General features: G+C 39.3%; 1 protein-coding gene across 2 annotated transcripts in view; it reads right to left on the minus strand.

Moving 5' to 3' along the window:
- The window catches only part of LOC113543808 (retinoic acid receptor beta), a 142,859-nt gene that overhangs the window by 3,196 nt on the left and 124,165 nt on the right, over positions 1–15,498 (minus strand). For both annotated transcript variants that reach the window (XM_026942279.3, XM_026942280.3), the window contains 3 exons: positions 10,512–10,688; positions 5,192–5,396; positions 32–190 (listed from right to left, as the gene is read on the minus strand). In XM_026942279.3, the coding sequence (XP_026798080.1) occupies positions 32–190; positions 5,192–5,396; positions 10,512–10,688 (541 nt within the window). The remainder of the gene's footprint in view (positions 1–31; positions 191–5,191; positions 5,397–10,511; positions 10,689–15,498) is intronic.

Here is a 15,498-nt window from a genome sequence, read left to right on the forward strand (position 1 = left end):
TCTTTGTCCAGGTCGCTTAATGCGCTGTTACCTTTGGCGCTGATGCTGCGGAGATCCGTGATCTTCATAAGGGTCTTGGGGAACATGTGGGGCTTGCTGGGTCTGCGCTTTCTCACATAGATCTTCAGCGCTTCCAGAAGAGGCTCCTGGAGCTGGTCCACCTTGGACGGCTCCTCCAGATCCTGACGATCTGTTCAGACGTCCACAAAGCAACTGGGTTATGAAAGCACTAGGCACTGACAGGAGTCAGATTAAATCCATTGGGACATTTCGATTAACCATAAATTAATCATAAACTGTGTATACCTTCTAATATAATTTATTAGAATCTTAAACATCATTAGAATGTTTAGTACTTCCATGCAATCAATGTCTGATGTGTTCAGCAAACCCTTATCATCATGTGATGGGTTCCTAGTGATTCTCTGTAGATATTTATAGTCCCTGCTTGTTTTGCCTTCAGTCCTGGATCAATAAGATTCATGTAAGCTTGTAAGACTTAAACCAGTCAAGAACATTCTACCCTTAGCCATGAAGAGCTTTGTTGCTTATCAGCATGCGTTGGCTCACTGTCTTGCCTCAATATAAAACACCATCCACTGATCAGTTAACGTGCTTCTTTATTACTTCAGCTATGTGCAGTCCAAAGTATTGTCAGTTTTACTGGTGGCCATACATGCTAATGCCATGAAACCTCTCCAACTTGTTTCACAGATAAAGTGGTATGTTCTGGATTATGAGCAATTTCCTTCCTTTCAATGCTTTCCTTTTTATACTGGTACACATTTATCTAGCCTCTAGCCAGAATCAGAGGTAAAACAGAATCTTACAGTAAATATCTTAGCATGTTGGAGGACTCCTCCATTTTTTACTGAACAAAGAGACCACCTTGATTTCTACTGGCTCACAAGACTGAGGTGTGTGAATTCACAAACCTGAAGTCAGTTCTACCTGAAGCAAATGCACATCTTTCACATCCTGTGTCCTTTCCCCTTCAGTGAACTGAAGTTTCTCCCAGGCGAATTTTATTTGCGTTTAATCTGTTGTGCTATAATATTAAAAGCAGAAAAGCAGAGTTTTCTCCCATATCACTGTAGCAAAGGGTCAAAAATGCTACATTTCGGCACCTCTGCAGTTCTGTAGTTATTGCTACATTTCTTCAATAATCATAAGAACAGGGTTGTGTGACTGACAATGCAAATAGACAACTACTCACTACTTACAACTTACTCACTACTGTCTTTAAAACAAAACTCGAGTTCATTTTTATTCAGTGGCTATATCTGAATGTTCTAAAGTTTATATCCTGGTATATGGAAGTGTGTCTCTAAAGTGTTGCAGAGAACCAGGTTGCAACTTTCACGACTCTGAAGCTTTCAGCCAGAAAAGTGTACAATAGATACAAGATGTTCTGTGATCCCTGGGCTCATCTCTGTATCACCTGCTCATAAAATTCGTACCAGAACACTATGGGCATTTGATTTGCCTTCTAGCAAACTATGACCAGGCCATTCTCTGCTTAAGGTTTATCAGTAGTTTGCACTGTGTGGTGCCTCCTGAGGCTGTACTGTTGTATCTTTCTCCTAAAAAAGCACTGTTAAACTCTGCAATGCAAATAGCAATTAAAATACTGCCAACCTACCTCTTTTCCCCAACCTATAAACAATCCCCCCTTCTAAGACTAGCATGCCTCGTGAGTTGCCTGAGGTGCTCTGTTCTGGCTGGAAGTGGAGCTAAATATAACATGAACAGAAGTTTGAAGGTAAGCAGGAGCTTGAAATGAAGAAAATAATATAATATAATATAATAATGAATCTGGTTTTTCTACAGAGCCTTTAAAACCATATGATTATTTTTGACCTAGAAACACTTTCAACCTTATAAACTGCATGTTTAATAGCAGTCTTTGACACATACCTACTTCCTGGATAATGTTCTTGATCAGTTCAACATTTTTACTTTATGAATAAAATTATATTCACTCATTCACTACTGTGGTTTTTACACGTCTAAGATGTTTTTCATGCTCCCCAGTGTGTACTTGCTCTGTAACAAACAACTGATTTTGATAAGCGTAATGTTTTTGTATAAGTCTCTAATCCAGCTCTCCACTCACATTTGAACAGCTGGATCAGGAGGGATATGAATAAAAGCCTTGTTTATTTGATTCGAGTGTACGCAGAAATGTACTCTTAAGTCCAGTATACTGAATTGTGCAGCTGTATAAATAAGGTACAGGATTAGGTGTCCTTATAGTCACTAGGTGGCAGTGTTTCTATAAAAACAGCCTCTCATCATCTCCCACTCTCTGAGGGGGCAGAAGTGCCTTTACAGACTGTGCACAACTTTTCTCTTTTCTTAACACTCTCTAGATTATGCAAGAGAGTGTAACACTGGGTGCACTGCCGAGCTCTCAGACCTCCGAGACAAATATACAATGCTCACATAAGCATGGCTTATTCTGACACCAAACCGTGGGAATGAGAAGGCTTTGTGTGTTTGTGTGTGTGAGAGTGTGTGTGAGTTCTGGCACTATTATAAACTCCTAATTTGCGCCAGGAGACAGAGAGACAGACTGGAGGCCCTAATTTCCTTCTCAGTGGGCATGGGGATGGTTTATGCAGTCTGTAAATAATTGGACAGTGATAAACACCCACAAGAACAGGAATCAGGTGAAACTCAATAATAAAACACACACACACACACACACACACACACACACACCATTCTGGCTCCAAATCTACCTGCTGCTCTAATGGAGCTCCCTGTTTACTGTCAGTCCTACTGAGTGAGCTAGCTTATGAGTTAGCCCATAATGTAAAAAGAAATTTTTTTTAATATAAATATTTATTCATAACCAACGACACACACTGCACTTAATTGCTGTCCAATTTGGTCTGTCATTTTTTTCTGAAATTTCTTCCTAAACTCAAAGTGTGGAAACTATTTCATTATTATATTATCTCATGCTATTCATGTGCATTTTTAAATTCCGTACATGCATCAAAAGAAGTGCATTACTGTATGTCAATAGGTTGCGCAAAAAATTAACTGCAGGTGAAGATATCTTAAATAATAGTTTATTTAGTTAGGTAATATTTCTCATCATGAAATTATTATATAATAGATACAAGATTATTAAGCCGATTTGTAGACATTTGTACAAATTTTAGCCTTGAAATTGTCTTCTTTCTAGAAATAAATATTTGACATGAGTAAAATTATCTGCCAGTAGAATAAGACATTTAGTAAAAATATCTAGAAATCTGATAAATAAATAATCTAATAATGAGAAAGATAAATTTGCTTCAGATATTTTTACTTCCCAAGATTTTTTTTTTTTGCCAGATGATTTGCCAAATCATTGAATCAGTGAAATGCCAAAATACAAAATACTAAAACTTTAGCTGAATTTGTACCCTAGACAGTGGAAGACAAACAATGAGTTGCATGTGTACCTCTCCCATAGGGCTGCAGGGCATCTCAAGGCCAGGCTTGAGTACAAGACCAGATATGAGTCTGGTCTCGAGACATTTTCTGTATAGATTTGGACTTGTGTCAGTCCTGGGCATTGGTCTTGCCCAAAATGATCTTGGTCTCAAGCGAGAGTTTGTAAAAATAATGTTTGTGCATGTTCAAAGTATAATGGTTTTTGGTCTTGATGTTGACTCGGTTTCGCCTTCATTTGGACGCTATACTGACTTGGCCTCGACCCCCTTAAAACTTGGTCTTGACTTAATCTCGGCTAGTCCTGGTCTTGGACTACAGCTCTAGCGTCCCCTTGCTTTAATTACAGCACCAATCAGGTTAGGTTAAGATTTCACCAGTATCTTGAGCCCCAAAAATGTCCTTTAAGATTGAAGTCTGGTGATTTTTTTCAGGCTACTCCAAGTGTCCCAGTGTTCTGTCATGCTCATTGTTCCACACAGATTTGACCCTATGTATCCTACAGTCATCACTGCGGAACCTGACAATGAACCTGACACTGTTGTCAGTGTTGTGCTTGGACATGATGCCCAAGCTTAAACCTTACAGTCCGACAAACTGGTTTTGTATTCGACCAAGCATTCAAACTACTGACCCTGTATAACAGTGCTGCTGTTGGTGGATGTAGCTTTATTTCTGGGTAGCTTATATACAGTACATATATAAAATAAAAAATCACTATCCTCCTTTCAAGAACCTTTTGTCGACCTAAAGCCCCAAAAACAAGACAAATGAAATAAGTCTGATGCTAAATTTATTTATAAACTGTACTGTGCGACATCACTTTTTACCAACAGTTACCATGACACTGGGGGAAAATCCTGCAAACCAACATGTCAGCAGGGAAACAGGACTTGGAATGGTAATGATACATTTGCAATGACAGCGATAACACACTGATGTTTTACATTTTATAGTATTAAATAGAGGTACATATAGCAAAACTGCATCCGAATAAACAACGGCTGGCGTTTGGTTTTCAGACCTGCTGCTTATCTATAGTGAGTGTGTCGAGATGACTTCGCAGTCATTATGTCACATGCAAGGTGATTGTAATACAATATTCACTACAGGTGACCTTCTTTACCCACACTATTGTCTAAATCATGACAATTTTACTATCATCTTATTTGTCATGGTCTAACATTCTAACTGTAAAATTGTGATGTATGTTTTTAGGGCTTAGCGTCCATCCTTGGTGTGATACTATGCTACGGTTTGTATTGTAAATATCAGAGAACATTTACACAGCAAAGAAAAAATGAGGGCAAATGTGATTTTTCTTACAGAGAACCAGATATAAATGCTAGTTAGCTAATTCCCTGATACACATAATCTCTTTAATAATACACACCTGAGGTCTACAAGTGTAAGGATGGGTGAGATGAGTAAATACTATACTATACTATGCTAACCAACAATAATAGTAACACTACACAATGCTAACCAATCAAGAGTGTGTGTTTAGTTTAGAAAGACCATCATATTTCTCTGTTCCTGTTTCTTCTGCCAACATCCACCATCATATAATAATCAGCAGATGTCTATAGTTAAATATTGAGGTATATTTCAGTGCATGTGTAGTCTGCAGTTAAATTTATCTCAGGAGCCCCATACCGTCACACACCACTGACAGCTCACTATGCCTTGTACCACAACGGGCATGCTGTGTGTGTGTGTCTGTGTATGTGTGTGTGAGGCCCACCTCCGGAGATGAGGCAGATGGCTGAGAGCAGGCCTGTCTCCGTGTCGTCCATCTCGATGGGCAGGAGCTGGTTGGCGAAGGTGAACACCAGGTCTGTGAGCGGCCCAAATCCGGCGTTGTGCATCTGCGTCCGGTTTAGTGTCAGTCCATCTGAGAAGGTCATGGTGTCCTGATCCGGTGTGTACCGTGTGCAGATACGGAGGATCTATGTCCACATAAACACACATACAGAATAGATGTAACTCTATTTGGGCCACAATTATCCATCTGAATTTTTTATGCTGAATTTTTTTAACTTGTTTCTTTCATGGAATGGTCTGATTTTAAATATAAGCTAAAATGATGATTGTCTCCATCACATGACTTATTATTTACACTCCCACTTTACGGCTTTATAGTACCCTGATTTAACAGAACAGAAAAGCTCTCAGTTTGGTTGTGTGATGTTGGATGGATGACTGGAATTAATCTTTAATTTTAACAGTCATTGCATTGTCTTCGTCAGTGGATATTCCTTAACGGTTCTTAAAACCCCATTTTTTAAATTTTTTTTTTTTTTAAGGCAGTTGTGCATTAAGTAAGGAATAAAACACGACAGTGCCAGGAAAATAATCAATGACAAAGTGGTGTGATGTGGCCCAATGTCAAGCAAATTATCCCAAAGTTGATTATGTTCCTATAACAGCACACCAAATGCATCTTATACCACAGCAATCTGCTAACGTTGTATCAATTAAAGAACAACGCGCCACCGCATTTATAGTTACGCTCAGTGTTGAAGAACATCAGAGAAACAAGTTAGTGCCTGTTATCACATACGTCATAGTAACTATAATCAGTTGTTCCTTCTCTGTTTTGTTCTCACTCTTGAAATCAGTAAAACAAAAAAGATGCAGCTTGTCACAGTATCAGGAAACTGCAAATCCCACCTGCCTGAAGATTTCCCTGTGTCGACAAGCCTAAATTTACAGCTTTACCTCTGACTGTTACAAAGTGCTGACCCTGGAGACTCCTTCCAAAAATGCTAAATAAACATTTCCTCATAGAAAACTTATGACCACTTAAAAAAAAAATTCCCCATGAGTTACTATAGAAATGCTAATGCATTAGAATTAGTGCATTAATATAAACCTGTGATTTGCTTTGCACATCGCACTACTGTCAGACCTGCTGTTGTAGAAAATTAATCAACACCTTTTAACCAATCAGATTTGAGAATTCATCAGTAACACTGCTAAGTCATGAGGAGAACAGGAGTGATAGTGGAATAAATGCGGTAAACAGCGAAGGAGGGCTTCTTGTTCGCTGCTGACTGTTAGTGTCATTTAGAAGTAGAGAAAAGATAAGAGGAATTTGTGTGTACTTGTGTACTGCGTCTATGTGCTTGAGTGTGTGCTTGTGTGTGAGGGTCTTTGTATGCAGCATGCATATGTGCATGATGAGCAGAGCAGTAAGAGCAGTGGGAGTGTGTGTGTGTGTGTGTGTGTGTGTGTGTGAGATGGACTTTGAAATGAGAGGCGGTGTGTATGGCTGCTATATGAACCCTTTGAAGCATACACTGACAGTGATTGGCACCATTGTCGGGAAGATGAAACAGAATAAAACATGGCTGCTGGCTGGGCCTACTCTCTCACTCACTCTCACTCACTGTCTCTCACACACACACACTCACACACACATACACATTATTTGATCTTCTCTTTAAAGCCAAACTCTGCAACACAATGCCACAGTAAACAGTCATCACAGAGGACAAGGTGAAGCTGGGCTTTGTGTGTGTGCGTGTGTGTGTGTGTGTGTGTGTGTGCGCGCATGTGTGTGTGTGTGTGTGTGTGTGTCCTCTCTGCATGTGTATGAGACAAAAACAGAGACAAAGAGAGCTGTCGAACATTTTTTATATGTGCAGTGTAATTGGTCACATGGCAATAGCTGTTTACTTCAAACAAGTATGTAAGGAATAAATCACTTAGGGGCATGCTGTTATAGGAATTAATCAGTAACAACACAAAGCAGAGTTACTGTTACCACCCTGAATGTTTAGATAACAGCACAGCAGAAGTGTTTTATTCCTCTTACACCACACCAATTTACCAACACTATCTCTTTATATTGACTAAAGAACCATACCTTATGCGTTTTGGCCTTTTATAGTTACTTTTAATGTTGTGGAACATCCATGAAACAAGTTAGTTCCTGTTATAACTTATGTTACAACAGCTATAAACAGACTTTCATGGGTTTATTTGAGCTTGTATAGGAGTATGTATGTGACTGAGCAGATTTTTTAGTAACCTATATATAAACTTACATTAACTTATGTATTTTGTAAAACATTTTTTCTCTTCCTCAGACACACACTTGAAGAATGATGTTAATTTTTACTCTACATAAAGACAGCACATTACTAATAGGGACTATAAGAGGTGCCAACAATGAAAGTTTAGCCATAGAATTGACCAATTCTGACCCCTTGCTAACATGATAACAGAAGAAACATACACTTTTTACACTTTTTTTTTAGTTAAAACAGTCAGAATACAAAAAGCAAAGAAATTTCACCTCGTGGAAAAACCGATTCACTGAAGGGGAAAGGGTGAGAAACGTGAAAGAAGCACATTTGTGTCTGTCAGTGGTTACTTTTGCTTTGTGCTGACTTTATCTAGGTGAACTTTGTGAATTCATGAACACACTGAATTCATGAACCTCAGTCTTGTGAGCCAATAGAAACCATGTAGGCGGGACAATGTTCTCTTCGGTTGGTAAAAACATGGAGTGGATGATAATTATTAAGTAGCTGTTATTATTAAGTAGTGGTTACAGATGCTGTTTTCATACTTTTGTTTGTTAGTGTTGTAAAATTCTGTTTTTTTCTCTACTCACTAGGTTTTCTTATTATCAGTCTTTGCCTATGACTTCTGGCCTGATGTCAACCATAAGCGTAGCATCTCATGATGTAAAGCAGGGTGTGACTCAAGCAAAAAGCCTGCTGCTAAGGTCATGGTTATCATTTACTTTATTCAAAAGAGCTAGCAAGAAAAAAATGATAATGGGATAAAAGGAAAAGAGACAAAGAAGGGAAAAGGTTAAGGGACATGATTTGGGTTTGCTTCTTTCTCTCTGTCCCTTTCTCTCTTCATCTGTTTTCCCTCCAGGGACATGCTAATCAAATCAGCGGCGATCCCTCTCTCTTTTTCTCTCTATCTCACCCTCCAACTCCACAATGAGCAAGCTTAGCTGCTCCCTCCATCACCTTATCACATGGCGCTGTCTGCTCTGTTTCATGCTCATTACCACGGCAACCTGAGCTCAGCACTCTACACACACACACACACACACACACACACACACACACACACACACACACAAACAGCCAGAGGGCCTCACACTCACAACGCTGGATATTTACAGCCGAGCCAGAAAACAAACAGGAGCGTAAACAGATCAGACGGCTACAAAATCGACACGGTTACGGTGGAAACAGACGACGAGGCCTTATACATTGTGTTTCTGTTTTCGTGGACGATTTCATGGAAATCACACATGAAAACAAAATTTCCATATAAATGCACGAAGTTTCTGCTCGTCTGTTTTGACCCATTTGCATAACCATTTTTCGTGTTTTTCTCGTCTGCTTTAAACATTTCACTTAGCAAGAGGTGCAGGAGAGACAGATAATTATGTGACAGCTTGTTTTTGTTTCTGGCGGGTTAGCAAGTCTGTGACATGTCGAAATGACAGCAAAACATCAAAACCAGCAAAGAAACAAAAACTCATTGTTGTGATCAAAGCTTAGGACTCATCAACAACCAAGGGTACTTTCAAATTTGGTGTATTTTTTTGTACAAAAAGAGCATGCTTTTTGTGCCAATATGGAAACAAGGCTCACACGACACACACTTTAACCATAACACTCTTACCAGTCCTAGCTAGTATAGGTTAACTAACTAGCCTAGCTTGCTATCTAGAATAGTTTTCTTATTATCAGTAATCTAGATTAAATAAACTGGTTTAACTCTGGCAATGAGGAGAAGAATTTGATCTGGAGCCAGAAAATCAACAGAACACAAACTGCTTGTTTGATCTGACCACACAGCAGCAGTTAAAGCAGGACGTCTTATCGTGTACATGAGTAAACTCAAAGTAAGTCTTTACTGGGCTATTTATGTGTGTGAGTCCAGGTGTGTGCAATTAGTAATCAGGTGAGTGTGAACGTGATAGTGGCTGTGGGTTATGGGACATGGGCACAGCCATGCTGGGATGCTGTGGTGGATTCTGGGAAATGGAGTCCATGGCCGAATCCAGCACTGACTTGACACTCTGAGCATGACCCATGAATAATTCAGTCAACTTCTACCACTTTTTATTTATGAAGTTACAAAAAACATTAGAATATTAACTGTTTTAATTCATTTTGTCTTTTACTTATAAAAATATATATTATTAAAATTTTATTTAATTTGACATTGACACTTCCATCACGAACCCCCTGCAACGGCACCATGAACCTCCCGGGGGTCATGAATCCCTGGTCAGAACTCTGATATAAGGAATAAAACGTGACATGGTGGCCTGAGTTACAATTATCACCTCAAGGTTGATTATTTTCCTGTAACAGCATATCCTGAAGTATTTTATTTCTCTTATACAATAGCAATTTGTCAACAATTAGTCTGTAATTTTTTTTTTCCTATTTTCTCTCTAATTTGGTCACCCACCAGCCAGTTCTTCCCTATTATAAGACAGCTACCAACTGAGGAGTGTGAACACTAACACATGCTTTCTGCGAGGCATAAGAAGCCAGTTAACTGCATATTTTTAAATATGCTTTCCTGCTCCTCAGAGCAGCTTAACACACTCGGAGGAAAGTGCTATCCACCCTCTTCCACATACATGAGCTCATAGATTCCCACAATTAGCTAGTATCGCTGTGATTGCTCTGTTGGATCCTGGCCATGGATGAGGCTACAATTTTTTATTTATTGATGAATTACACGTCATACTTTTTATGTGTTTATAGTTACATTTAATGTTTCGGAACATCTATAAGACAAGTTAGATCCATTAGATCAAGTTAGATCCGTTAGATCATTTACATTATAACAGCTAGAGCTAGGCATGCCTTCACCCCGAACTAGCATTTACAGTATGATGATTAATCACCTTGGATCCATGTTGGTGAGTTTTTATTTCATTTATCTCGTGGAAAGTATAGCTCAAATATATAACTGGTGCAATGAATAACAGAGTATAAATGTTGGTGAATTTACTCCACACACGCACACACACACACACACACACAAACACACGGAGACACACTCACCAATATGTCCAGGCAGGCGGCTTTGAGCAGAGTGATCTGGTCGGCGATAGTGAGTCCAGTGAAGCCTGGCACCCGTTTGGCAAACTCCACAATTTTGATAATGCACTTGGTGGCCAGCTCACTGAACTTATCCCACAGACCCAGATCCAGACGCACACGATGGTCGGCACTCGAGTTCTAGAGGGCACACACACACACAGTCAGGGAGGTGTTTTCATTAGACTCATAAAGATAATGATCTCCATTGCCTACATACTCCTCACACAATCTGTGTATTTCAAAATATGAGAATAATACACATGTAGCATATTGTAAAATAAATGTACAAAGTTCTCGTTAAAGGTTTTGGACACAGCTGTTCAAATGTATTCTACAATCTTAAAGGCAAACAAAACAAAACAAAACAAAACAAAAACCCAACCCACACATGAAATCCTTCCCGACCACACGTCCAAACCAAGTCACATATCTATGTGGTTTAAAATCTCATTAGAAAGATTCAATTGAATCGAATTTTTTAATCATACAGTGCTCTTCAAGTCATATCAGAGATCTGCAACAACATCAACAAGTACAAAAAACAGCACAAAGGCAGGTGAGACGAAGAGAGTGTGGCCTTGGAGCAACAAATAAGTGTCCTGTGTCATATAAAACCTCTCATTTAAAAACTGAACTGAATACATTCAATAGCTAGCTAACCATCAAAATCTTTCCCACACCATACAATATATGCAAACCTGCATTGTTGCGATAGCAACTATGGCAACATAGTGGACATTTGACAAAATCTGATTTAAGAGATAAATCAGATGTGTCCTTGGTGTGTGAAAAGAGAAAGACATTTTAATCTAAAGATTTATGTTTGACATTTGTTTAAAGATCCCCAGTTTGCCCTTGAGATTGGGTTACTGTCTGTGTGGAATTCTCCCCGTGTCCATGTGGGTTTCCTTTGGGTTCTCCGGTTGCCTCCAACCTCCCAAAAACATGCAGGTAGTTGGACTGGCTATGATAAATTGCCCCAAGTATGAATGAGTGTGTGAATGGTGCACTGCAATGAACAGTCCAGGGTGTATTCACACCTTATGCACAGTGTTCCAGGATAGGCTCTGGATTCTCTGTGACCCTGACCAGGACAAGGGGATACCGAAGATGAAAGAATGAATTTTAAAGAGTTTTTAAGCAATTAACAAGTAGGTATTTAGAAGAAATGCTCATAATGAGAATGTATTTAAGAAAAGCAGCACCTCATGATGCAAAGCCATCCTCATGGTCAATCTCATTCACCTAAATATAACATTTTGATTTGTTTAACATATTTATGGTCACTAGATAATTCCATATGAGGTTTGCTGTCTTCACTGCTGTTCTTAAATGTAGAAAATCTGAAAAAAAATACTTGTTTGGCTAGGTTTCTCTAAACTTTTGACTGCTACTGTATATAAACTTCACAGCACAGGTGTATAGAGAAAAGGTTTTGACAAAGCTGTCAGGAGAAGAACTGAACAGCTCTAATGAAGCAGGTGTGTGTGTGTGTGTCTGTGTGTGTGTGTGCGTGTGTGTGCGTTTGTTTACTCCAGCAGGCACAGAGCTGTGCAGTGATTGAAGCCCACATATTGAAGATACTGATAGAGCTGTGACAGCAAGACAGAGGGGGAGATAGGGTAGAGGCTTTTATACACAAAACTCACAGACTGGATCTACAGGGATGTGGAGAAACACTCAGACAAAATTTCTCAGAGAGGGAAAGGATAGAGATCGGATCGGGTGGAGGGAGGAGAGCCAGAGGACCTCTTAGAGCCAGATGGGGACAAACTCACCAATGATCTGACACCAATGATCCCTTCCTTTCTGCCTTCCTTCCTTTTATTCATTAATTCATCTGTGACTGGTTTATCCTGGTCAGGGTCACAGTGCCTCTTGAGCCTAAAACTCCACATAGACAGTAACCTAATCACAGGGTCAAACCGAGCTGTGAGATGGCAACTCTACACGCTTTGCCACTATGCCGCCCCTATTCTTCGTCTTCTTCTCTTGTTATTATTATTAGGGAGCCAAGCACCGAAGGCGGCCCATAGAACCATCTGGTAAAAAGTTGTGAAATTTGGCACACTGATTGGGGAGGGTCTAAGGAACATTCTGACCAAATTTGGGCCAAGTGCTGCTAATGTTCTAGCACCACCATCGGGTCAAATTTGGGCCTAATTTGGAAGTGCATTTATGGTCATAACTTTTGAACTGTGTGTCCAAAATTTAAAAGTCAGGCATCCTGGATTCCCTGGGTCAAGACGAGTTCAATGCACCCTATGATGTCAATTTGCTAATTTAATTAGATTTTCACCGCCTTGGAATTTGTTAAAAAGTTTTTTCGCTACACCTCCTACAAATTTTTGTCCAATCATCACCAAATTTGGCACACATCATCTTCAGAGTAAGCCTCACAAAAGTTATAAAACAAAGTTTGAAGGGTTTGCCCGTAATGGCCCAACAAATTTGATGGCAAAGCCTCCAAATAGGAAGTGAGGCTGTATCTCAGCAACGACTTTGCACACTGACGCAAAATTTGGTAGACATATTCAGGACCAGGACCTGAGGCTACGCAACAAATTTTGTGATACCGCCACGTACTGGTCAAAAGTTACAATAATATGCCAAAAATGCTCACATCTAACTGCCATTTTCGCTATTTTTTTCACTATTACTCATTTTCGCTACTCCTCCTACAAATTTTGTCCAGTCTTCACCACATTTGGCTCACATAATTTTGAGATCAGTCTGAACAAAAGCTATCAAAGGAATTTTGATATTCCAACCCGTTCTCCTGTAATGCGCTGGCAAATGCAAAAAAAAACAGGGTGAGAGGGTGTATCTCAGCAATGCATCTACGTATCATCACAAAACTTGATAAGTATCTTCAAGACCATGCCTTGAATTTACCCAAGAAGTTTTATGACTGCACCACCTTGTGGTCAAGAACTGTAACTACTTTCTTTTTTTTCTTATATCATTTGAAGAGTTTGTGATAAATTCACAGTTAATTTTTCCTATAATTCCCTGGAGTATGTAATGCACACCAACATCTGAAATTCAAGTGTACTTCTTGTCGATCATGTTGAATTTTGTTAAAAACTGTTTTTTCTCTACTCCTCCTACAAATTGTCTCCAATCATCACCAGATTTGGCAAACGTCATCTTCAGAGTAAGCCAAAAGAATTTTGAATATTCCAAATGGTTTGTCTGTAATGGGCCAACGAATCTGACAGTGAACCAGTCAAACAGGAAGTGAGGCTGTATCTCAAAAACGACTTTGCGCACTGACACAAAACATGGTAGGCATCTTCAGGACCAGGACCTGAGGCTATTCAACAAGTTTTGTGCCAGAGCCACCTACTGGTCAAAAGTAACAATGCATTCATGCTTAAAAAAATGCTTACATCTAACTGCCATTTTTGCTACTCCTCCTCCAAATTTTGTCCAATCTTCACCAAATTTGGCTCACATCATCTTGACACCTGTTTTTTATAAAGAGAATTCCTCCACTGTCCATGGTCAAATCATACACATCATGAGTGAAACTACAAATTACTCTTGAATCTATTTGCCTGAAGTTATGGCTCTGCTTTTCTGTGATTGCTTAGACAACAATTGTAGTGTGTCTGTGAATGTGTGGCTCACTGAGTCTGGGTGCTTGGCCCCCGAAAATGCTGATTGCAGCTATTATTATTATTATTATTATTATTATTATTAGGGGGCCAAGCACAGGGTGTTCTATGAACTTGGCAAGAACTGGCCACTGGGGGCAATTCTTTCAAAGGGTGCTTGGACCCCGCAGATCGCTGCTATATTTCTTCTTTTCTTCTTTTTCTTCTTCTTCTTCTTAAATCTACTAGTGTCAAGTTTGTTGAGTATGTTCCATTATAAACAGTAACAAATCACTGTGTGCTTTGGCTGTTTTTGTTCTTGCTAAAAAAAAAAGCAATGATATTTTGAATTGAGAGAGAAAAAGTGTTAGAGCAAGGAAAGGGGAGAATATTATGTGAGAAAAATCTTCTATTGCTTTTACTCAAAAATGAATTTTCTTGTAGTTCCCATTTATAGAGTATACATACACACATAAATTTCCAGGGAATGAGGAAAAAAATACAGAAGAAGAGAAAGATGCAACCAGGCTCAAAGGAAAACAGAACAGAAGACAGTCAGGCTAAGTGCTACATTAAATGTGGCTACATTATCCATGAACAGGAGTGAGACATGGCACTGCGGCTCTCTGCTCCACCCGCAATCTGCTCATTAAGGCCATGGGCCGAGCAGCTGATGCCAATTTGTTTGTTTTCCAACAGTTTACATTAAATAGCTCATCTGTTCCGGCTCAGTGAGCTCCGGCACCAGATAGACAGCCTGGGTCCAGACAGCAAGGACACAGCAAGAGAGAGAGAAAGAGAGAGAGAGAGAGAGAGAGACACACACACACACACACACACACACACACACAGAGAGATTGGTTTTAGACTGTGTCCTTTGTGCTACTGATGCAAAACCCAAAGCAATAAAAGATTAGCACCCCACCTCCCTCAGTCCAGAAAAGTGCTGCAAACTGTGAAAAAAGCTTTTGTCACGCTATTATTCAAAAGTGTAAGATTTAATGTATGAGAATGTGGTTTCAGATAAAAAGACTCTCTTGTAACACTGTGCTGTACTGTAATTTTTTAAATTATTAATAGTTATTATTTGAATTATTAATTATTCATAATTATTAATAATCTGACTTTTAAATAAAAATCAAATGTTAATTGGCTCTAGCTAGAAAGCAAGTGCTTTTTTTTTTAGTTTATGGGACCTTGGACACTTTCAGTGTATTCAGGGTATCACTGTGCCATGGACTGCCTGTGACCAGATGTAGTACATCTATGAAATTTATTCCACATCTGTTCACTGAATAGGTGCAAAGATCGAAAGACGCTGGACATCATTTTGAAAAATGAAGCTTTAC

This window comes from Pangasianodon hypophthalmus, chromosome 29 (genome assembly GCF_027358585.1).
Source record: "Pangasianodon hypophthalmus isolate fPanHyp1 chromosome 29, fPanHyp1.pri, whole genome shotgun sequence".
Taxonomy (NCBI): Eukaryota; Metazoa; Chordata; class Actinopteri; order Siluriformes; family Pangasiidae; genus Pangasianodon; species Pangasianodon hypophthalmus.